General features: G+C 39.1%; 2 protein-coding genes across 4 annotated transcripts in view; one reads left to right on the top strand and one right to left on the bottom strand.

The window, feature by feature from the left end:
* The window catches only part of sbm (L-type amino acid transporter sobremesa), a 195,680-nt gene extending 186,670 nt beyond the window's left edge, over positions 1-9,010 (bottom strand). For 2 of the 3 annotated variants that reach the window (XM_090377498.1, XM_090377503.1), the window contains exon 1: positions 8,800-9,008. The gene's annotated coding sequence lies outside the window, so the exon portion shown is untranslated. Of the gene's footprint in view, positions 1-8,799 lie in introns of all 3 variants that reach the window. The other variant, XM_090377501.1, reaches the window with a different exon arrangement.
* Positions 9,011-23,440: 14,430 nt separating this feature from the next.
* On the top strand, positions 23,441-23,770 carry LOC150082431 (uncharacterized). The gene has a single exon (XM_090377746.1). The coding sequence runs from the start codon at positions 23,441-23,443 to the stop codon at positions 23,768-23,770; it is 330 nt and encodes a 109-aa protein (XP_090233872.1).
* The last annotated feature ends 2,465 nt before the right edge of the window (positions 23,771-26,235 follow it).

Below are 26,235 nucleotides of genomic sequence, written 5' to 3'. Positions count from 1 at the left end.
AAAATGTGTGTTAAAGGGATTTTGAGATGATATAATTTTTGTACAGCTTAATAAATACCGAAGATTCAGAACTGTCTACAGCAGCGGTTTATCGAAGTGCAATTTACAGAAACTGGGTTTATGCGATGGGCTGCCTGAGGTTCTGCAAATGTTCCGTTAATTTTTATGTTTTTGATTTTTTTTTATTTCATCCGTTTTTAATTTGTTGTTAATCATTACTATTTACAGACACATTTAGATTATTCCACGGTACATTTAAATTTTTAAAAGGGTTCATCGGCCAAAAACAGTTTGGAAATCTCCGATAATTTATTTAGATAAGCTGTTGGACCCTCGGTGACTTGCAACTTATAAGTCTTATAAACGTGATCCGACTAAAGACAACGCGCTATATATAATTAACAATCTTCATAATAGCAGTGTGCTTAATATTCGTGTTGATTCTCCTAATAATCTTGTATTAAAACACATCGCTCCTCCTTCAGTATCCAGATTTCAACTCCATCGATAATCTGTCGGTTCATTAGAATGTGTAGATTGCTGCCCTCATCACTGAAAGAGTTATTGGTCCGATAAAATAACAAAACAGCGCAATGGCTTAAAATTACACCTATCTTACCACCACAACTAAGATTCAACAGTTTTGACACTGGAAGAATTAAAGTGGTGACCGTCCAATCGGAATGAATTTATTCAAATGGTCCATTCCTTAAAAAGCGGTGAACGTGTTAAATGAATGATCCTTACTGTAAAGTACACGCAGGGTGTAAGGATTTATGAAACTGTTCACGACACCAAGCCAAGCGCTGACAAGCAAAGTAATTTTTAGATGCAATGAGTAGTTGTTTCTTTTTGCTTTTTAGTTATCTCATGGTTTGCAGCTCCGCTGAACGGGAAGTTTTTTAGCCATATTTAGCCACTTTAATGACCAATTGTTATACTAAATTATTTTCTATAAGTATTTTCTAGACCTAGTCAAGATCCTTGGTTTATTCTGAATTGAGACAGCGAGATTTGGAAGTTAATTAATACTTAAGTGTCCGTAGATTTACCGTTCGTAACTTGCGCCATTGTTATACCACACAACGTAAGCTTAGTATAATATAATATTGTCAATTAATCAATAAAATCTATTAATCTTGTTAAACTTCATTGTCAATTAAATTGTACTTTTTAACAAAATATATATAACGACTTAGATTACAAACGTAACATAATTAATTAATACATAACTTGATACGGAAGGTATATAAAGAAACTCAAAGATAATACTTAATACTGAAAAAATATATAGAGATAAGAGTGTTATAACTGGGTTGGGATACAAGTTTAGGGTTATAATTTTGAACTGAAATTGAAATTGAATCGGAATCATGACTCAGACCAGAGCAGAAAAGCAAAAGGCTCAAGCTAATGGGAGTGCTGTGGCTCAAGAGAGTACTGAGGGGGGGAGGGGGGCAGTTGCCCTCTGAATCACAGCCTTTTAAAATGCACTGCTTACTTGATGTTTGTGGATCGATCGGGTACGGGACATGATATTGCCAAGGATAATGACTTTGTGTGTGCACGATGTAAGGAGTGTAAGGAAATCAGGCGACAACTCAGCGTTGTTATGGGCCTATATGAGAGCTTGAAGGATAGGGTGAATGCCCTCCAAGGATTTAAATTGAGGTGCCCATCAAGCTCTCAGCTGCCCACATCAAGGTCAGAGTTGCACTTGGTCATCACGCAACACAGCGGCAACCCCCAAAGCAGAATGCTCTGGTCCCAAAGGAACTAGTAGTTGTTGGTAACTCTATTGTCAGGGAAACGGGGAACATGGTATGTATAAAGGATAGGTGGAACAGGACCAGAGTATGTCTACCAAGGACAAAGGTTGATGACGTTGTACAGCGGATATTATCTTTTAAGGGCACAAAAGGTGATATAGTTGTACACGTTTGCACTAATTGTATTAAGAGTAGGAGACCGGCGGACTTACTTAACAAGTACAGGTCACTGTTGAAAAAAAAGCCTTGAATTAGGGTTGAATTTGAAAGTGTCTGCAATTCTGCCCAGACACGATAGGAAGAAGGATATGATGAGAGACTTGTCGATCAATTCGGCCCTTGAAAGATTGTGCAAGGCTGAAGGGGTAGAATTTTTTTCAGCCTGGACTGTACTTGTTAACAGGAGAGACTGCTTCTATAGGGATGGGATACACTTAAATAGAAAGGGTGCAAGAATGTTTGCTGATGCTATCGAGGCAGTGTTAGGTGGGTCGGAAAACTGCTACCTTGGGGGGGGGGATACAAGGCCTAATAGATTAACAGTAGCCACTGGCAGAGGAGAAAGTGATTCTTCACTGCTTCTATTGCGTGCACACCAATGAGCAGAAGCCTGAAAAACAAGATCTAGGATATTTCAGAGACTGCTGGGAGTCATTGCGGTACAAGTAAACACATGGGTTGTGTTAGGGTAGCTAAGAATAGAAATAGGTGCATGTATACCTGCGTGTACACCAAGCTAGGGGTTTGGTAAATAAATTTGATGAATTTGAGGTATTGCTCAAAACATCAAAGGCAGATATTGTTGGGATATCACAGACGTGGTGTCACACAGATATAAGGAATGCAGAACTGCAATTTGGGGAGTACAACGTCTACAGAAAGGATAGGAAGGCAGGAGGGGTTATGCTATTAGTTAAGAAATACATAAAATCCACGGAAGTGAAGCCAGTCGACATCGCTGGACAGTGCAGTGTCGAGTCAGTTTGGTGTGATATAAGCGTTGGGAGATCAAAAATGAGAGTAGGAATGTGTTATAGGCCTAATGACTCTGATGAGAATAATAAGAAACTGTACACGGAAATAGAGTGAGCCAGTAAATCAGAGAGTCTAAATAATGGGGAATTTTAATTTCCCAGATATTGACTGGAATTTGTAGGTTGGTCACTCACGCACTAGCAAGGCTTTTGTGGATATATTAGATGATTGTTTTCTACAACAACTAGAGGGAATAATACCCTTGATCATATTATCAGTAGTGATTCTTCATGCATTAAGAATCTGCAGATAATGGAACCACTAGGTGGCAGTGATCACAGTGTGCTGAAGTGGGATTTACTCAAAGAGATAACTACCATCAGGGGTTTACCCCTAATGGTAGTTACCTCTCTTCGACTACGATGGTCTGAGACAGTATTTAAATTCTATACAGTGGGACCAACTGATGATGTTACCAACAGCAAATTCAAAACGGGAAGCATTCAAAGAACTTATCTTGGAAGCTATTAGGCTTTACATACCAACTAAGAAATATTGTTCAAGGTTTAGGCCTAAATGGGTGTCAGATGGACTTATGAGACATATGGCAGAGAAGAAATATGCATGAGATACATATACATTAACACGTGACATAGAAGCCTATGATAGATATAATCTGGTCTTGATAGATATAACCAAGTCACAAAGGAGATTAGGCTGGCAAAGGCAGATTACGAGAAATCCTTGGCAAAGGATGCAAAGAAAAACAGAAAAGAGTTCTTTACTTATGTAAACTCTAGAAGGAAGGGCATGAATCAGATTGGTCCACTTGATATTGAAGGGTCAACTGTTGATGATCCTGCTCAGGTAGCTAACAAAGTAAATGAATATTTTGCATCGACATTCACACATGAGGAGTTATTTAGAGAGGGGAAAGCCAGAGGTGTATACAACTCTAGCAGTAAGCTAGAGAATCTTGTAATAACCGAGAGTAAAGTGGTGGAGAAATTGTTGAAGATAAACACAAGAAAGGCACCTGGGGTGGATGGGATCTATCCAGTTATATTAAAGGAGGCAGCAAAGGAAGTAAGCAAACCCTTAGCTATAATTATGAGAGCTTCCTTGGATTCAGGGGAGGTACCCACAGACTGGAGATGTGCAAATGTGACCCCAATTCACAAAGGAGGATCAAAGGCTGACACAAGTAATTATAGACCTGTGAGTTTAACTTCTGTTCCAGGAAAATTAATGGAGGCACTGGTTAAAGAAGCACTGCAGGATCATCTAGACAAGACTTTAGTTAAAGCTCAGACACAGCATGGTTTTGTTAAGGGAAAGTCTTGCCTGACCAATTTGATTGGATACTATGATGCAGTCACAAAAGAACTGGATGCAGAGAATAACGTTGATATTATATACTTGGATCTTAGAAAGGCTTTTGATACTGTTGCACATGGAAGACTGCTGCACAAATTGGAGCAGTGTGGCATTGGAGTCAAATTGCTGCTATGGATAAAGGGGTGGTTGAGGGGGAGAAGACAGAGAGTGGTAATCAATGGACACTGCTCATCGTGGACTAATGTTATTAGTGGAGTCCCTCAGGGCTCAGTGTTGGGTCCATTATTGTTTTCTGTTTTTATAAATGATATTGATGATGGTATATCAAACTTAATGTCCAAGTTTTCAGACGATACAAAGGTTGGCAGGGTTGTTAAGGACACTACTGACAGTATGCTGCTGCAGCAGGATCTGGAAAGGTTGAGCAGATGGGCTTCGAGGTGGCAAATGAAGTTTAACATTGACAAATGTAAAGTACTACATATGGGAAACAGTAACCCCGAGTAACGTATCAACTCTGAGGTACTACACTGACAGTGGTAGAGAATGAAAAGGACTTGGGAGTAATTGTGCCGGCAGATATGAAGTTTTCTGAGCAGAGCAGACGGACTGCAAGAGTAGCTCATGGTGTTTTGTCAATGATATACAGAAATTTTTCTAGCAGGGATAAGGAGGTGATTATTCCCTTGTATAAGGCAGTGGTCAGGCCTTAGAAAGGCCTGACCTCTGCCTTATACAAGGGAATGGTCAGGCCACACCTAGAGTACTGTATACAGGTCTGGAGGCCTCATTTCAAGAAGGATGTAGAGCTGCTGGAACGAGTACAGAGAAGGGCAACAAGATTAGTGAATGGAACAAAGGGGTGCTCTTACGAAGAAAGGCTTAAGTTTTGCAAATTACAGTGTCTGGAGACTAGGCACCAACGAGGTGATCTGATAGAGGTGTATAAAGCCTTGAATGGTTTAGAGGTGTAAAAAGCCTTGAATGGTTTAAGCATGCTCAATGCTGATGGGATTCTTCCTCTAGCTCAGAAAAATCACCTGAGAGGGCATAAATTCAAATTGAGGAAAGACAGATGTCGGATAGACGTGCGGAAATTTGCCTTTAGCCAGCGGGTGGTTGGTTGGTGGAACAGACTTCCATCCCTTGTGGTGGAGGTTGATAGCCTAAATAAGTTTAAGGCTCAGCTGGACAGGTATTTCGAACGAATGGAGGGGTGAAATGGGAGTGTTTTTTTTTTTTTTTTTTGGCTGATGCTGTGTAAGCTTGCTTTCTTGCATCATATGCCTCTACTATAATGCTAATGCCAATATTTGCATTGAACGTTGGCAATCAACTGAATCCCACAGCCTTCACTTTTATGATGGGCGAACTAATTACGTGATTAGTTCTGCCCTCATAAGTAAACGAAACATAGTTTTGTGTTTTGAAAGAGTCCGTTTGTTTGTTTGTTTGTTTGTTTGTTTGTTTGTTTGTTTGTTTGTTATTCGGTTTTTAGGAGCATTAGCAACTAAGGCCATATTGCTCCGGGATTGTTGTTGTTGTTTGGTTTTTAGGAGCATTAGCAACTAAGGCCATATTGCTCCGGGGATATGCGGTGGTCATTCCCTGACCTTTCCGTATCCTCCGTATTTGGTTGTGACTGGAAAGAGTCCGATGGGTAGATTCAAATACACACTTGGCATCAGAGTATGAAATCCGTTGATTCTACGTATGGTTAAATCCATGCCATGTCGAATTTGAGTTGTATTTAGTTTCATCCTACAAATACTATTTCGGTTCTTTAAATTATTTTTTCGATACTCAAATAATATAAAGTAGTCAAAGAGTAATTCGTAAATTATCACACGGGAGGAGGAGGAGATCGGGCTAGATGAAATGTTTGAATGTGTGGTCCTGACGAAAGTTAGAAAGTTATTTAAACGAAAAGGTTGTTTTTTTTTTTTAAAAAAATTCTATTTAAAGGTTTTAAGTTGTTTTTTTTTTGTCATAAAAAAGAATGGGAAATCGGATTAATTTGCTACATAATTACATTGAATCTTCTACAAATAGTGGTTGTTCAGAACAGTTACTATTTTTATTATTTGTTACTTTGTGTCGAGAATGGCATAAGTCACAGGAAGTTTCCATCATGGGATCATAGGACATGCACGTTGGATTGGACACAGTTGCCGCTCATAATCCATTTTAAACGTGCAATCTTCCATAATTTTGTCTCCTCATTGTGAAATTTCGTCACGTTTTGATCCCCGGTCAAAATCGAAGCTCCTAAAAACATTCTTAAGTTTCTAGTTCTTTCTACGCGTTCTTATCAGCTGATTGTTTTCTTAATTATTTTATAAGCTAAAAAGTAATCCTTCCTTAAATTTATATTTCTTACCACTTAGCAAGGCTGTGCGATGAATTTGTTCCAGTAACTAATTAACTTTTTTCCCCGAAATCCTATAAGAATACTCCATCGTGCTAATACGTAATTTTGTTGCTCTTTGCCCTTTATAATAGGGCAAACCTTTCCACCTTTCTGAAATGTGGTTACAAAGACTACACTGCCACAACTTTGTCTCTATTGTAGTCTCAGGTTATCGCAGATAAAATCCCTAATAGTTTCTCTCTCTCTCTCTGCACTGATGGGAGATCATGCTGGAGATCATAATGATCCCTCAATGTTTTTTTTTTTTTCTTCAACTACCTTACCTTTTTGTGACTCTCTAAGTATGGGATTAATATCTTACTATTACATACCTTCACCAATTTTTGGAACGTCTCAACAATATCGTTGAGTGTGTACCATCGCTCAATCCCAGGAAAACTGAGTAATCGCACTTCTTTTCTAATTATTATTTACAAGAAATAAACGAGGAAGTTTACGTAGTGAGATGTGCTCGATTTTAACTTTCATTTTAAAAAGCCAGCAAAATGTAATTTATTTATTTTTATTTGAATAAAAACGAAGATTACAAACATAGAAAGAACAAAAATCAAATTGTTTGCTATGAATTCACGTGACTTCCTCGCGCACACATTCGTATTCGATGTGGCCAAGAATTGCAAATTGCATCTAATGGCCGAGTGAAAAGGGTATTAAACTGAGGGACCATCCCTTTTTTCACAATATGGACCACGCTATCAGTAACAGAATCACGTGCTTTTGCTACGCAATATAAAATAGGTGCACAAACATGCACTTGTTTTATCTCCTCGCGGTAGCGATGTGGTTATAATTACCGTTCATCCCACACGAAATGGAAAACGCCCGGGTTTGAATCCCGTGAGTGACGCGAGCAACTTTTTCTCTCAGTCGTTCTGAGGCGAGAAGAGCAACTTATTTTTGTTTAATCCGGTACCTCGGGTTTTTTCCAGTAAAACAGGCAAACCGACCAGAGAACACACGCAATTTATGGAGATAATACACACATAAGTGGGTAAGATTGTTCTCGGGACCCTAAAAAAAATGCATGTTCACATTCCAGGTGATCGCTGCTTCCTGTTAGCAAAGTGGTCAGGAGCAACTAAAGAACAGAACAGCGCACACTGCACAACACTCATTTCTTGGTACACCGTGATGATACAGCGTTCTGCATCACGGTGTACCAATGTGGAGTTCAACTAAAGCTTAGGAGATGCTCTGTATAAGACACGAGAGAGAAATGCCATGTGGAGCAGAACTCATCCAGTTCTAACATGGACAAATTTGGCGTCACACAATAATGGAAACACCTGTTGGGCCAAACAGGTATTTATTGAATTAAATAAGTAAATAAATAAAATTGTGGGTTGTTTTAGTCACTTATATGAATGTTTCTTGGGGCTCACTGCTTTTTATTACACAGTGTTTTTATACAGAGCAATATGCGATTAATTTTATATTTGATATCCGACCGATTGGAAATTGTGTTCCTACTATCACATTCTGCGTATATTTCTATTTTTTCATTAATTTTGTTCGACTTTCCCTTCCTTTTTGGTTCATGCTGTACATTCATCAATGTACAGTTCGTTTAAAAAACAATAAGAGATTCGATACTGAGATGCGTAGTGCCCTCCTATTCATGGCTCTGTTCCATTCAGAGCAATAGTCATCTGTGAGTACCCTTTGTCTCCTACCAACCTTTTTTTCCCGTTGGAATGGAGCACACTTGCCACCAATGGTGTATCGATCCAAAGTACACAGAAGCCTCCATAGAGAAATGGCGTTTAGTATTCGATTTCCGGGTTGGTACTATTTCATTAACAATAAATTAAGTTGGATGTTCTATGAATGGTCAGCCTGCCCATGTGACGTTTGATATCGTTCGCGCAACAGCGTAGATTCTTTTGTGACATCATCCAAAGGGCATCAACATTTGGCAATGGATCCATTGTGAGAACGTTCCCCCCCCCATTTATAATTACTTTAAGCGGTTATGTATTTAAGTGGTACAGGCAAAGGAAATGCCTAAGTTAACATTAAAACCGAGCGGAGTTAGTTAAATAAGTCGCGTTTTGTTCTGATCTTATCCACCCCTAAAGATTTATTTGACAGACAGCTTGAAAACACACACACACACACACACACCTGTATTATCACGGAAACAAATCTTTCTAGAGGATTTTGCAGCATTCACTACGGATGCCTACAGATGGGTGATGAAGCAGCCTCTCTTCCGACTGACAACCTCTCTCACCCGTTCCTCTCAGTGAAGAAATGCGCGAAGAAGAGTTGCTACCGGAGACTCACCTGCTCAGATGTCTGCCAATCCGCTGCGATGATAGTTCCCGCGAAGAAGAAGAAGACACACGGAAAGGTCGAAGCAGGGTGTGCGAAGTCCACTGGTGAAAACACGAAAGAACCGCGAGCACTTCACAGTTTTGCTTTCGCCAGAGAAGGGAATGCCACTCCGAATGAGCTGTGCATGGCGCGATGCACGTAGCTCTTGATCTGGGTGAGCTTTCTACGGTTCACCTCTTTTCGCGCGCGCGCAGAATTTCCAGCATGGCGGAGCGGCTATTTCTGTCCTCTTCCTCTCCTCCCGTCTCTCCTCCGGGATAGAACAGGCCGCGTAGAAGACAAATAAGGAGATCGAGTAATCTTTATCTGCCCTTCGTAGCTCATTGCCTCGACCAAGATCTGAATAAGTGAGAAAACAAGGTGTTCTGTCTCCGCTTATCACCTTCCGTGTTTCGCCTCGGTCATGTAATCCGCCACGCGGTTGTTGTCTTTGAAGGTAGACAAGACAAGACAGATGGGTTTCGTGTTGCACTGTCTCTCTCAGCTTGAGGAGAGAGAGATTTTCAGTTTGAATATGTGAACAGGCTATTAATATAACGATGTTAAAGCTTGATTTAACAATTGAAATGTGAACATCTGCCTTTTCTCAATCATCTTTCACTATTTTGTGGTGACATTTCAGCAATAATCAGTCTCCTAATGAAAGTAACACCAACAGAGTGGAAATTGGATTCAGATTTTGACGTTCGGTTCCAAAAAATTGTTTTGTTGTTTTTTTTTTTACTTTCATTTTTCTCACTTAGAAACTAGAGGAGATTTCTACACGAAATCAAACTGAGATAGCTGATTCTGTTTTATGAAGGCTTTCTGAAACTCCTTGCAGTACATGTCGGTAATGAGTACAGAACTCGTAGAATCAGAGCGTGGTATTAATCCCAAAACTATTCCATTAAGACTTAACCTTTTGCTCGCACAAAAAAGTCACTACAGCAAGCGCGTTGGCATTCATCAATCAGGTTTTTGGGCTCAATGGAATGTTCGGAATTGGCTTCAGTTCTGCAAATTGCAGCGTCTGAAGACTTAGCATCTGCGAGGTGTTTAAGGTTTAGAATGGACTGAGCAAGCTCAATGCTGATGGGATTATTCCTCTTATTTAGACTACGTACATGGGAGGACAAATTCAAATTGAGGATGGATGGTTGCAGGATAGATGTGCAGAGGTTTGCCTATAGCCAGCGGATGGTGGATCATTGAAACGAACTTTGCAGGGGATTGGCCAGGTGATCTGGATAGTTTTTTTTTTTTTTATGGCTGATGCTGTATAAGCTTGCTTTCTTGCATAATATGCTACTACTAATATTAATATCAATATCAGATATACGCATTAACTGCCCTCTGCGTGTATTTTCCTGATGAGCGTTCAGTTTCGTAAAATTTTCCATTTCGAGACAAGAAATAGTAAAAATGGGAAACTTCAAAATTTTATTTAATTTTGACGGTACTTCTATTGAATAATAATAAGATCAAAAATTAAATTTATAAATAACCGTCTTGTTATTCAAAAATGATTATTTCCATGGTCAATTTAAGGTGCACAGAATCGAGCGAAAACGAAAGCTCTGTAGAAAATTAAAACTAAATAAGAGCGGAAAAAGCAGCCGATAAAGTGGGCTTCGGGGAACTGACCCTTGCATTATGAAAATCCCACCTTCCCCCCACTCACTCAGCCTTTTAATTCAATAAATTATTGCGAAATTATATGAAAATATCTCTGGGAGGACCAGAGTGATTGTGAACTCAATTATTCTGGTCCTCCCATCCCGCCATTCTGTAATTTTTTTTTTGTTTTGTTTCCGAAGCTTCCATGAAAGGTCACAGATCTGCAACAATTGAGGAAATTTATTTATTCAAAACGCGATACAGGAACCATTGGCAATCCCAAAAGAAGTCTACCACCAATGTCTTCAGAAGTTGCAGAAGCGTTGCAATCGGTGTGTACAGTATCAAGATTACTTCGAAGGAGATCGATCCGAAGAGTCAACAAGCTTTATAATTTTCAGAATACAGTATTAGTGCAGTCCTCATAGTATTAGTAAGTATAAAAAAAAAGCGTCAAACTTATTTAAAAATGAATAGAAATATGTTACAACCGAAAGATTACCATAAAAGGGGAGAACAATCATATTGTACTAACTTATACTTCCATAAATTGCATTTGGTCGATTTTTCGGATGAAAAACCAAAGTTACTGGGAGAAAAACCAACCTTTGATATCCTCAATTAAGACCCACAAAGAGAATCACGGAAAGAAGGAAGCTCGTAAAAGTTGCTCGCGTTACTGACGGGATTCGAACCCTGATATTTTTTTAGCTTTGGCCTTTTTTATAGGAAAGACTGCGATTATTAGCACTGTGCTAACCACGCACACAGATTGATAGGGTTACTTTAACAAGTTTACAACTAAAGAATTGGTCTGAAATGTTTTGAAGGGTGTGTTATTTTTGTATTCCGAATTTATTTTTAGTGTTGCTGACATTAAATACACTTAGATGGCAGAACAACTTAAATGTTTAAGTCATAAAGGCTAGCGGTACTTGGAATATCTGGTTTTGTATTATTTAGTAATTTTAAAATAAAACTTAAAATTGTAAAGCATTCTTGCATATTTACAAGTAAAATTCATTTAAACAAAGCATTCTTAAGGAACAGCAAGAAATTATTTTATTTTTAAACTGAAACCGTGAGATCTGACTGATAATGTTACTAGCTAGTTTAAAACGTGAAGCAATAGCTAACTTCAAACCATATTCTTATCTGTGAAAAATGCACTCGCTGAGAGGGTCTTTCTTGAAAAAAAATGTGACCATTATTATTATCATCATGACACTATCATCAAAACTGAGAGCATCCCCCTCGCAATTTTGATAATAAAGATTGATGATAAAAATTCGTGAACAGTTTTCTATTAACTGTTTCAACCATCTCATGCCTCGGTACCTGTACTTTTTTTTATTTATTTATTTATTTATTTACAATCTTCTCACCCACAGGGCACGAAGACCCATAGATTATGGGGTGAAAGGCACAGCGATTTCGAAAGTGCAAGAATTTAAGAAAACGCTTAATTAAGCCAGGAAGTTTAGAAGTGTGAGATTTTACGTGATCGACATGGCAAGAGGGATAAAAGTCAGATCGAATCAGGACACCCAAGTCCTTGAGCGTATCGGTACTTGCAATTAGAGAGTTTCCAATATAATAATCAGTAAAGACAGGGGATCTAACTGCACAATTCGAGCGAAAGCGACATAATTTAGGCTTTAATGGATTTAGAAACTTATATTTATTGAGCCCGAGTGAGGGGGAATCAAGGCAGGACTGGAGTTCATCGCTGTCAGTTGAAGAACAAATAACTTTGTAAAGTTTAATATCATCTGCATGGAGTTGCCACTCAACATTAACGGACTGAAATATGGTTGACACATCATTAGTATAAAGTTATAAACAATAAAGACGAGCTGACCCAATGGTGAGCCTTGAGAAACACCATGCGAAACAGTAAACGCAGTTAATGAAGTACCACCAATTATTACGGATAGTTTACGATTTCTAAGCAGTGCATCGAGCAAATCCAGTAAAGGGGATTGTAGATCATAAGATGAAAGCTTTAAGATCAGAAACGATGAAAATAGGAACTAAGATATTTATAAAGTAGGAGTTCAAAAATTTTCGCAATTGTATTCAGTATAGTAACAGGTCGGTAGTCACTAGGCATAGCTTTCTCATCCTTTTTTATATATCGGGATGATATAGGCATATTTGAACGCTGAAGGGTAACACGAAGAAGACTGGAGTAACTGAAGAGTTTGTAAGGATTGGAGCTAGAGACGAACTACTTTTCTTGAAGAAAAGTAGTTCGAACAACGGAAGCTGTGAAATATTTAAGCCGCAAAATTTAGTTCTCACTACTGATTACTGGATGTTATCAGTAGTGAGAATTTTCTACTGAAGCAGTCATTGGTATTAGATTCGGAAGGGCAAAAGGGGAGGAGGGATAGAACTTTGTTTCGAAAAATAGGTTGAAAAAAGATGAGCAGTGTCAAGAGGACAGTTGATTGAGATATTCGAATCATTAATCAATAGCAATTCTAGAAGATCTCGATACAGATGGGCATAATCGATTATTTAGATTATGGAAAATCATTCATTCGATTGATATAGCGAATGTTTAGTAATTACTAATCGACTCTTTGATTGATGGTATTTACCAGTTGAGTATTGCAATCCCAGTTTAAATATTGTTGAAGAGTCGAATTTTTTTGTCATTTATAAACTTGTAAATAGCATTGTCGTGAAACGATAATTTGGAATTTTAATCATCTCTGAATTTTTGTTATTTTCCATCGTATCCGCACTTTAGAACGTGATATCGTGATCAAATCGCTCGCCTGTGTAGGAGTTAGAATGCGTTTATTACTAATAGAGTCATAAATGCATTCTAACACCAAAGTGGAACGGAATTGATCCACAAACCTTTCTCAGGGGAAAACGTAACATGTCCTGAAAATTTGGTGTCGATCGGACATTTCCTTATCTAGTAATGCCGAAACATCCGAAATATACTTCGAAGTATACGGACAACGTGAAATTTTACGAAAAAAAAAAAACTGAACTGCTGTTGGTCCCCCTTTAATGAAATGTGGGATGGCTTCGTAAATGTTTCTACAGGACCTAAGTATGAAATTTTATGGAAATACGTGCACTGGGAATCGAGTTGTTACATGTGATCGGAAGGACGGATACCCCCCCCCCCCCCAAACACAATAATTTAGGTTTGCGAATGCGCAAAATAGTTAGGTAAACGATAAGGGAAAAACTGTTAGCGCCTTTCTTGTATTAGACGAGAAATAAACTCGTAAACAGACACAACAGCAACGGAAAAGCGTGAGAGGATTTTTATGGGACTGCACGGTTATCGAGCCCCTTCCCTCCAGAAAAAAACCGAATAAAAATACTTTCGTCTTATTTTGGCAAATCACCAGGTTTAAGAGACACCAGCGAGCAATAAAACGTGTGGATGACGCAATGGAAACTTCTGCTGAAAGGAAAATTTCCTCTTGGGCAGGTAACACGAGCAGCTCATTCTTAGAAGCAGTATATTGGTGCCATAATGGGGTTTGTCTTATCCAATAAAGCGAAATTCTTGCGCAAATACCTGTATTCTCAGATCAGAACGCTGTTTAACTGCAGCGTGTAAATGTTTATTCCGTGAAATAGGAGCTGCAAGTAATAGGTTGTTACAAAGTGAAATTATTGCTGGAGAAACCCCCCCCCCCACAGATAGTCCGAGAACCCCAGTGAAAATTATTAGAAGAATCCTAATAATTAACGTGAATCCTATTTTACTGCGGATATAAAATTATATTCTTCATTTTTTTATTTATTATCGTAAATTAATCGAATAAGGGGAATAACAAATTTCGCATTTCTTCTTGCAATGGAAAGTATACAAAGAAAAAATTTCGTTTATGTTTTTTAAACGGCACCACACTAATCCCTCATATTCGTATTTTGTCTGTAGACGTGTCTGTCCTGAAGTGTAAACGGAATTTTTTTTTCCCGGGGGATGGGAGATGTTTTAATAGACTTCCTTTATATAGTATCATTCATACAGTGCAAGGAACCCACAGTTTTTTGCTGCACCAGCCAAAAATAATAATAGTTATTGTAGGGTTTTAGGAGCATCTTCTTCTTCTTACGGACATTCTGTACTACCTCACTTTACCACTTTTTTTTTTTTTTTTTAACGTGCCCGCACACGGCCACAAGGGAGCCTTGCGGCTAAATGCCATAACATAACAACAGAACACAACACAACACAATACTACACATTATACACGTCTGTGAAATCTATGAAGACTTGCAATGCCAGCTGGTCACAAGGATCCACTCCCTACTCCGAAACTAGGAACACCTAATAATACAGGAAGAAGAATCCTACAGGGCATTCATTCACCCAATTTCCTCACGACCTCTTTTCACGACAAAGATTCCTGCCACCTCCATAACAACTACTGATCTCCCGACTCTGGCCGACACCCCAACACTAAATGGCGACCGAATTGCACAGCTGTGTGACAACAGTACCCTACAAAGACTATATCAGGAACAGATAACTATGGCGCAGCAAGCCCAAGGATTCCAAACTGAAAAATCCTGGAAGACTGTCCCATGACTCAAGAACAGAAATGGACAAGACAACTGCAGCATTCCACTTGATTGCCAATCCCTGGACCCCCGTAACAGACTCTCACTAACTGCAAACTCAACCACTGAACATCGACATGCAAACTGGAACTGTCAATGGACTCCAACAAACTTAACAGAACAAGGACTCTCAAAGGAGTGGGCCCCTGTCTTCAACATGACACTGAACTGAAACCACGAAATAGGAATACTGAAGTCCCCTTACTTCAACAAACCAATAAAGAGAGACATCAGATCGGACTTACACTGGATTGGACTGCTTGATATGTCCCACTGGATTGGACTACCTTCCAAATCATCAGATTGAACTAGAATTGACTACTTGATACGACTTCCTCTTGCAGCTATGCTACGAAGGCGCCCACTGGCGATCCAATACCATGCTCCCTTGCATGGTACTTTCTTTCCACCAACAGCGCGGGTGTGGGGAACCACAGGTGGTGCCTGACCCTAACACTATGTTTGCTATATCTAGCTGATCATTATTTATAAACAATGAAAATTTCGCCCTCATTCATTTTACTTTTACCTCTCAGAGTCTTTAACTCTTCGTTCAGTAGTTCGAGAGTAGCCTTAATTATTTTGTAGCCAAACTTTTCTTTTCTTCTTTTATCCCTTCAACTTTCGTTTTCTGGAGCAACCTTCCTTCACACTATTTCCCGAAGTTAAAACTTACAGAATTTCAAGTCTAATGTCAAAAAAAAATATCTTATCTTCTCAACCCATGCACGGTACAAATACTACAGGTTCTTACACTTTCCTGCTTGAGGCGTTGTCATAAAAAAAAAAAGAAGAAAATTGTAAAAATCTTGGCCGACTGGATCCAGCTGAGCATTTGTCACAGAAAGACTGGATTTGGTCGAAATTCATTCCACTTAACTGGAATGGGACCTGAATACCAGTTCCATCATCGTTTTAGACTCACTGGAGCAGCCATAGCTGTTACACTTCGTTGTCTGTGATAACTAACAGTAATATTAATATTTTCCACTTTGGTTGGTCATCAGTTCGCGGAGTGGACCTACCTTAATTTTAATATGTCTCGCTGCGGTCTGGTGTGCTCTCTTCTTTTAGAAATAATCTCCTTCGCCTTTGGACCATTGATAGAAGCACTCTCAGAAGCCAGCCATTTCTTGATAAGTCTTTGAAAGTAGTCATTATGTCCACCGATTTTCGACCGACTTTAATGCGCCACCTGAAAATTGTGATTTTCTTCAAATACTTACCTTCATAAACCTGTGGCATTTCCTTCACAGTCTCTGTAGAATTCGTACCACATCGAAACGTGGTACAACGTTGCTCAGCTTTCAGATCTTTCATTATGCGACTCCCAAAACGGCTCACACTAACAGCACTTTGCAACTATCAAACGAAATTGTGTGATAATCATAAACTACAGACCCAGTTTCAAGCTCTGACAACATGTGGAAACTTACAACTGTTTCAGCGTATTCTTGGTCATCCACTTTTCTGCTAGCTGCCTTCAGTTTGCGGAAACTTGATTGGTTATTAAATGCAATTAAATGATCAGCTTGTGTATATCACTATCCGTAGCCTCGGTTTAATATTAGTATTAGTAGTGGAAAATGATGGAAGTAAGCAAACTTACCAGCAAGAAAACTACCCACATCACCCGTCCATCCCTTTCAATATTTTGTCTAGTCCTTAAATTTATTCAAATTACCCACTTCCACACAACAGATGGAAGTTTGTTCCAACAATCAACCACCCGCTGGCTGAAGGCAAACCTCCAAACATCCACCTTACAACAATCCTTCCTCAATTTGATTTTATGTTCCGCTGATGTGTGCAGTAAAGAGGAAGAAAGCCATCAGCACTGAGCTTGCTCAATCCATTCAAAGCCTTAAACACCTCAATCATCTCGCAGATTCTTAGTCTCCAGACGCTGCAATTTGCAGAACTGAAGCCTCATTTGGTAAATCCACCCTTTCGTTCTCTTTACCAATCTCGTTGTCCTTCTCTGCACCCGTTACAACCGATCAACATCTTTTTTTACTTTTACAAGAAAAACAATTATTGTTGTTTTACCAAGAGAAACGTCCATACATAATTAGTATTTCGTAATAGCTAAAAAATATAAAGATTAGGAATAATTCGTTCATTAATTAGAAGGTTCTGTTCTTCCCCCTTCCCCAATAAACTAGTGCACAGTCTTCCATCGCAAACTAGAGAAAACAATTTAAAATGGAATATAGCTTAAGCAAATATTTACCATTCAGGAATAGAAAATATTTACCAGTCACGCAAAAACGTTTTAATGAGTAGATGGAAAATGAAATTTTGACAGCGTGGTAAAGTTGGTTATAAATAAGATGGATTTAAAATGGCTTTGAATGGATGGCAAAATACGAACAGCGAAGAATGGTATGAGGAGTTAGTTGTAAGACAAAACAGTGACATCGTAGATGTTCAATAGTTGCAAGTACTGACGTTGTACGGATTCATCTGCACGTGCGATGGGCATAGACTCGTGAACGGTCACGGAATTAGTGAATTAACCGATTCAGCCGAAAGCATTCCATTCTCCCGTGTGGCCTACTTCTACCACTAAAATTAAGTTTTGTTCTTATTTAGGACACGGAGAGCTATGCAAAATCGCTGCAGGAGTTTATCTTCTGTGTAATTCGCTTCAGTTAAATATATAGTCCTCTCATTGCACAACTGGAAAGTACGCAGAAACTTCCACCACGTGTTTCGAGAGACAGACTTGGCAGCGAACACTACAACACGTTCACTTACTTTGTTTTGCGTAACGCGCGTCACTCAGTTGCCCTTCTTTGGATGGCCCCGAGCCAATAAAGCGCACACGCGGCTGGAATATTGAAATATTTTTCTCTTTTTTAAAAAGTATGAACGCGCATATCAACAGATATAACACCTGTTGAAAGAAAATACAAAACCGAGTGAGTCAGACAACGTTCCTATTGCGAATTAGCCTCATACAGCGTGGAGTCGGCACTTCTGATGGGCTGGGGAGCCTATTTCCATATTGGAATAGTTTTAATGGAAGTCACGTGTTTCAATAATTTGATCACACTGCCATACAGACAATCCTTTTTAAGGTAATTCCACAATTTAGGATAACTTTCTGAGTGTGCTCTGGCTTTTCCAAGGAAGAAATCGAGGTATTGTTAAGTGGGGAACTCATTAATGGAAGAGAAGAGGAGGAATGAAGAATGTGTTTTGTCACTACATCGCGTAAATATGGTGGTTTCTCTCATTAACCACTCTGCCAACCTCCGTATCATATGGAAACCTTGACATTAACCCTGATGTACCATCATCAACTTCATCAACATCATCGATAAATATAGAAAGCAACAATGGGACCAACACCGAAACCCGAGGGACTCCACTAATAACATTGGTCAAAGAAGAGTAGTATCCATTGATAATCACTCCCTGTTTTCTCCCACTCAGCCATCCCCTAATGCCACATTGCTCTAATTTGTACAGCAGTCTTTTATGTGCAACAGTAGCTACAGCTTCCCTGAAAGTAAAAATAGGTCAAAATTATTTTTTGTATCCAGTTCCTTTGTCACTGCATCTTAGTATCCAATAAGTTTGGTCACATAAGACCGTCCCTTAACAAATAAGATATTTCCTTAACAAATCCATGCTGCTGTGACTGAAGTATAACTAGATTCCTCTCTAGATGGCCCTATATTTAAAATATAACTATTTCGTTGCGCTGAAAATCTTCTGGCACTTGCACTAACAATTTTACTTTTACTTTTTGCTCTCGTGAGTAGCACAGTTGGTAGAATCGCTGTCCCCTCCCCACTGGGTGGAAAAGACCCGATTTGAGTCCCGTCAGCGACAGGAGGGATTTTTATGGCCCTTTTTTGACAACGTGGCAGAGTTAGTCGGTCTCGGGCGAGAGTAGTATTGGTTTTTTATCCCGGAAACTCGAGTTTTTCGTCCACAAACAGAAAATAGATCACAAAACACACGCAATTCACAGACAGTAACGTGGAGCAATATGGTCTTAGTTGCCGGTGCTCCTATAACAACGACACGGGCTGTTCGTCCTTTTACTTTCTTCCCCTTAAGCCCGAACTCTCTCATTTACCTTCAAATCACTTCTCAAAGAACAAGTATTTAGGTTTTAAAATGGCACGTAACCTTCTTCAATCAAAACAAAGATGGCATAGAGGTGCCAAATTGGGTAATACCCTCTGTTTGTATATTAAGGTTCAACAAAAAAAAAAAAAAAAAAAGGCGCTGATTAAAGGACTTGGAAAATTACTGCACCGTGATGGGTACTTTCCTGATGGGCAAGCTCATTACGTCAAACAGAGAGAGAGAGAGAGAGAGAAAGAGAGCGTGCCAATAGTTTTGGCAGTTCACCATAGCGTAACCTTTTGTACTGATGAGGGGGGGGGGAAAGACCCACCACATGGGAGATAGCACCGTTCAAGAAGTGACAAATTAATGGGCCTTGTAGGAAGCGTGTTTCAAGTGGGGCGGATGTTTTCTTGGTTGGAGGCATCTTCGTTGAACATCTGTTATGGGATATAAAAGAACAGCAGACCACGCGCCACACTTTGGCAAACATTCAGAACCGAGTTTTGTTTCCAGAGTTCGGTTCGAATAACTGCGAAGTGGCCGACAACGTTAAGTTTAAGATATTTCCTCAATCGTAAATATGAAGTTCAATTCTTCCATCTCCTATCCGAGTTCAGTAAAGAGATTTTGAATGAGCGAAGTTCATAAAGAATTGAAATAAAGAAAAGAAAAATACTTCTTCGTGCTGAATATCGGCGATTAAGTAAGCCTCGTCTTTGCGTGTTTAAGTGCTGCCATCTCGTGTAACACAAACGAACTATTTTTACTAAATTAAAGTTTGTCATCTATCAACCTTCACCAAAAAGTTATTAAATGCCCTCTGTTAGGGGACATTTTCGTCAACAGGAAACATCTAAGGAACTTGTGACGTAGATTCTATTAAACGTTGCATTTGGTGACTAGTTTTACACGGATGCCTGATGCAATACATTAAGTATTGCATCAGTTACCATAACATTAAGTTATGCCTTCACGAGTGACACGAAGTTGAGAGCAGCGCTCTGCTCGTGGCCTTTCTCTTGATATGCCAATCTAATTGTATTTTATTTATTTTTTATTTTTTTTTAATATTTATTTAAGCGACCAAAAATGTTTTATTACACAAAATAATAAATAAACGCTCAGGTAATAACATATCACAACATCCTCTTATTATTAAACGATTAGACAACCATTTAAATAAATAAATCTTTATTCCCATCGCGGCAAATTTCCAAAGGAAATCGATGCTACAGAAAAAACGTTACTTGTACAAAAACAGAATGCAAACAAAAGCAAAAACGACACCCTGTAATGATTACATTTTTCCATTTCCATTTTGAATTTCCCTGACTACAGAAATGAATTTGTACACGGGGAACACTTAAAGAATCCTATTGAGCACAGGCTCAGGAAGTGGAGGAGTTGGTACTTCGCTAGGCAGTACATCCGACGGAATTTAGTAAGTGTTTTTTCGATGTGATTGTGAAATCGTAACTTGGGGTCTAAGATTGCGTGGGCCCATTTAGTATCTGGGATCCTCCAATAGTAGCTATCATCTGTGTTGGATTACTATTCAGTGAGAAGGTAATGTGGGCAGATTTAGATAAGTTGATGGAAAGCCTGAAGCATTTAAGAGTTTTCGAGTCGCTGAGGTTTGCACAGACGTTAGCGTTCACATGTCTCCTAGACTGATTCGGATTAGTATCTTTAGACCTTCGGCGTAGCATATGACGTTGGGTCCTTTATCAATCAAGGGTACGATGACGGCTGTAAATACAATTCCAGAAAGTATCATCCCCCTTGAGATACTTCTGCACTAATGGTTTTTGTGATCGTAGGTTAGATTAGGTTAAGTTAAATTCCAAGAGGGCGATGAGTGCCGGGATGTGGATAGTCTCAAAGGCTGCTTGGAGGTCAAGGTAGGTGATGGTCATCTCAGAGTTATTCCCAAAAGCTCAAAGAATGGCAGATTTATTGACATCTAGATTGTTCATGGTAGACATGACAGAAACTGCATAATGTATCTGTGGAGGCACGTGCAGAAGAATTTGGTGTGCTAGGATGGGAGGCAAGGCTCTCTCCAAAAATCTTTAAGAGAATTGAAGTGCAGGCTATTGGTCTGTACTGGCTGATGGTGTTGGCTGCTTGAAATTTTGGAATGAATTTTACTGTACAGCGTTTCCACGGGGAGGGAAGTGATGCTGGGAGAGGTTTATTAAATATTGTGTTTAAGTTATCGGCAAGATAAGGGCTATGGCACTTTAGCATAAATTGGGGAATCATATCATCTCCCATTGTAGCAGTCGGGGATAGGGCATTAATTGCAATGATTAGTTGCTGCGTGGTTCATTTCACTTAGGCTAGTTGGCCCATCAGGTGAACGTTCACATGAAGTTGCAGCTGATTGGGGGCCTCTGACTGTCTGGAGAATGTAGCTATATAGTCCATCAAGTTCGGTCGAGATCAACCTAGGGATGCTGCTGGTGCGCCAAACTTATACTTAGGTAATTTGATTAGTGAAAGTGAACTCAGTGAATAAAGCCCAACCACTACTAATGTTTGGATGCACTCACCTGCCACCTTTCACAATACAATTGGGAAATCCCCACCATCTCCACCTGAAGTTTTTGTTGTTTTTGGAACGCATCGGCGACTTTGATCATGCTGCGCTGTTGCATGTTTCTGTAGAAGTGCGCGTTCACTGGTCTATTTCAGTATTATGTAGGCTGAAAAAGCCGGACTTACTCACGGGAAAAATCCCTACCCCATCCACCAGAGAGCGACTAACTACAGCCTCGATTGAAGGGAGACCTTTGGCGATTCCTCCAGTCATCGACTGGAATCAAACTCAAACCTCTCCAAACGAGTGCCAAAAAACACTAGAGAAAGCTACTGAGCCAGAGTAAGAGTGTAAAAGCCCCAGGTTTTAATGGCTTTATCAGATAGGCCCTTCCCATCATCGTGTTATTTATGTTACAGTGGTTCGACTCGGCTTCATATTTAGGCCGCCATTTTGCCTAGTTGTACCCCCCCCCCCCGATCACCATCTTGATTCATCCCTTGCTTTCTTGTATTCATATATAAGTAGAACTGCTTTTTCCATTCTAAAACTTTTCAGTAATTTTTCATTCTCCTCTTTTACAACTCTTGCGCCCTCAATGGTTTTATTTACATTTCTGCATTTCTGCCTATAAAACCATGCCACGCGATAGCTTGTAATTGTGCCAAGCACTTTTTTTGTTCTTTTTTTTTTTTTTTGCTTTCTTTTTCTCTTTCAGCTCTGTTGACATCAATTTTGGCATCTTTCTTTTGCGATACTTATATGATACGAATGTGTTTGCGACTTTCAGGATAACTCAATTACAACCGGTTTGCCAATTTTCCAGATGAAAAATCCCAGTTTTGGAACCAAAATAATGCAACTGTCTGTCAGGACCGACTAACTTGGCTACAAGAAATCCCCTAAAAGTTCTTCCTGTCTAGATAGGACTCGGGCCCAGTCCCATTCCACACGTGTAGAAGGAAGGCGAGTGAAAATATTCTCTCACACCGATTCACGCAATTGTATTCATTCTTATCAGTTTCAATCATGAAGCACACAAACATCTTTTAACAGATTTTTTTTTTCATTAATCCGCTTTAAAATTTATTGTTTATTGATACAGGTATTCATTGTTTTTTAACATAAACAAACGTTTATGTTAAATGTTTGTTTAACATAAAACGCTCATAAACGTTTATGAGCACTCAAAAACAACAATAACGAAGGTTGCAGGAGAAGTGTTGGGCAGAATGGATAAAAAGACACAAAATACCTGGATGAATTCAGAATTAAAAGAATTCCTTCCAGATGGCTTAGCTCTAAAAGTGATGAACATAGGAGCATGTATAGGGAGAAAAATAAAAAAAGTAAGAACTAAAATTAACAAAGCAAAAAATGAGGCATGGGATAGAATCTGCGCAGAAGTAAACAGCCAGATAGGATTTAAGAGATCTGCTGCAGCGTGGAAGGTGCTGAAGAGCTTGCGACAATCACATAAACAAAAGGCTAATCTGGGTGTAATAAAATTAGAAGAATGGTGTATATATTATGAAGAGCTACTGATTGAGAACAGGGAAGAAGTTGGAGATAACGAAGTTGAAACTGCCTGGACAGGAGAAGAAGTAAGGATTAGCTTTGAGCATGAAAAAACGGAAAGGCACCTGACCTGGGGGAATGAACATGGAGTTACTAAAAAACGAAGAAGAGAAGATCATCTAGCTGCTCATGAGACTATTTAACAAAATTTGTAAAGGGGAAGAAATACCATCAGAGATGACACTGGGATACATCACTTATGTGTTTAAGAAAGAGGACAGAAGAAATTGTTCAACTTACATAGGAATCTGCGTTTTAAACCCAATTGCAAAGCTTTTTAGTAGGATACTGAAGGAAGAAATGAGGATTTCGGAGGAGCAGTGTGGATTTACATCTGGACGTTCTTGTATTGACCATCTATTTATGGCCAAGCTGATTCTGAAAAAATGTCAAGCTACTGGACAGGATATAGGATTAGTGTTTATTGACTTGGAAAAAGCTTACGACAGTGTCCTAAGAAAGATACTGTGGAATGCCATGAAAAAATATCAATATTACAACCACTGATTGACATAATTAGAAAAATGTACAAAAATAACACTTGCTGCATTCAAGTTGGGTCAGAAATATCAAGGAAATTCAAAACATCAACAGACTTGCTACAGGAGTGCTGTTTATCCTCCACCTTATTCATGTCGCACCTGGAAGTGACTTTGGAAGCTTGGTCCCAAAGATGCAGATCAATGAGATTATGTGTGGATCAAAGCATTCACCTTTCAAATCTTTTGTTTGAAGATGACCAGGTACTGATTGCGAAGGATGCTGACTATGTGTAGAAAGCTACGGGAACAATATAAAATATGGGGTTTCAGAATAAACTTCAGTAAGACGAAATATATGAATTAAACAGGGGACATTTTGAATTCCAATGGAACATCAATAAAGAATGTGAAACAGTTTAAATATCTAGGAGCTAGTTTAAATGAGGGAAGAAAGGTCTTGGGAATGCTGAACCCAGTATTATGGAGCAATAATGTTCTTCCAAAACCAAACGATTAATATATAACGCAATTTTCCAGAGTATCCTACTATACGGATCTGAGATTTGGACTATAAAGGAATGGCAAAAGAAGAAATTACTATTTGTCGAGATGGATTTTTGTAGAAGATCAGCCCGAAGATCTAAATTGGAAAGAATCAGGAACGAAGATATAAGAAAACCAATGGACGTTCAAAAAAAGATCATAGACAGAATAGAACAGAAAAGACTAAATTGGTATGGACATGTTATGAGAATGGGGAAAGAGAGGCTACCAAAAACAGCAATGGAATGGATACCCGCTAGAAAGAAAAAGAGAGGAAGACCTAGAAGGGCATGGATGGAGGGAGTGAGGGCGGCTATGGAAAGGAGGAAACTGAAGAACGGGGACTGGGAGGCCAGAAAAGAGTGCAGAAACAAAATTAAAAAATAACAAAAAAAAAAGTTAGGTCGAGGATAACCGCCGATACCACGGAGAAATCCAAGAAGAAGAAGAAGAAGAAGAAGAAGAATTTGAAATTAATATGAAAAACTACAATCGGATTGCCTAACAGTTCAACTCTCTCTTGAATCCGTATAAAACTTTCTTCGTACATGTGATAACAACTTCTACATTTATCTATTTCTTCAGCGGCCATGAGAACCTGGAAGTAGTACTGGTTGGTATTCGTGGAATCTAATATTTTGGGAGGTCATATATATTCCTTTCTGTTATTTTAGTTCATATTTCATTGTGGTTTGCTTCCGCGTGTAGTGTCATTAGGACACCGGTGCGCTGGGTCGAACAAGTTGATCTATTTGTGTCTCCGAGTGTTCTGACCCAACTCCAGCGTCATTCTGGTGTAATAACAGCCACTGAGTTCTCCCGTTAGCGGCAGTATAGCGACTCCTTTGCGAGGCAATTACTGCGACGTTGTCGGGCCGTACACATTATACACGTGGGGTAGCCGGAAACAAATTATTTATTCGCGAGACCCGAAGCAATCGGGAAACCGTACAGTTTTCATATACGACATGGCGTTACTTTGAACTGTTCAAACTACGAAGAGAATCTCCTTGAAAAGTCGTGGAAGGCGCACTCTGTCAACAGACGCTGCAAACCCGCAGTTCAGATGCTGCTCGAAGGTAAACGGGAAGTGAAGAGACTGCGGGCCTCGTTCGGTGCAGCTGAGGTCATTCCAGTTGCGTGTTATTCCGTCACAGACGCAGAGTTCACTTCTTACCAATATTTGCTTAGTTGCTGGCAGATGAAATGCTTTTGTGGTGCTGCCAGAATTTCGTAGGTTCTCCCCCTCCTTCTTCTCCCACAATACGAACGAACACAAATTAAACTTCAGTTTTACGTGCATTCCCTTTTCAGGCGCCATTTTATTAAAATTTGGAATCTTTGTCCGCGAAAGTTGCCTTTTTGCTAAAACATGAAAGGAACTGGAAAGCTCCCCACAAAAAAAAAACTTATTTTCCTCAGGAAGCGAGCAAATTGTTTTCAATCTTATTTTAAGATACATTTTTCAAGGGACAGAACAAGAATGGACAGGTACTGGGGCAAGACAACGATTGTCCGAGCGCAATTAATTTAATATTATTTCAAATTGATCAGATATATTTAATATTTGATTTAATTTTATATTTCGATTGAGTTCATTAAATTAAATCAAATTGACCGATTTCTTTTCATTTAATTTCATTTTAATGTGCTGAATATCGTACGAAAAGTCTGTTTATGAATTTGTTCCAGACTAGCCCATAATCACGTGATCCTCTAACTGGTTCGTTTTATAAAATACAACGTATTACATCAAGTGCCTCTTATTATAAAATAATCATTGCGACTTCAAAGTGTTTATTCGGGGAACGTAAGAACTCCTGCACCTCTGAGGTAAAATCTCTGTGATACTCAAGGAATTCTTTTTTCGGCTTTTTCAGGGACATTCAATCCACTGTTTAACTTCGTTGTCACCGAACCAATTGCCTAAAGATATTTTTCAAAACT

This window comes from Mastigoproctus giganteus, chromosome 7, assembly GCF_048544385.1.
Source record: "Mastigoproctus giganteus isolate SK-2022 chromosome 7, ASM4854438v1, whole genome shotgun sequence".
Lineage (NCBI taxonomy): Eukaryota > Metazoa > Arthropoda > Arachnida > Uropygi > Thelyphonidae > Mastigoproctus > Mastigoproctus giganteus.
Note: the sequence above shows the minus strand (reverse complement) of the source record. Positions and strands in the feature narration are given on the sequence as shown.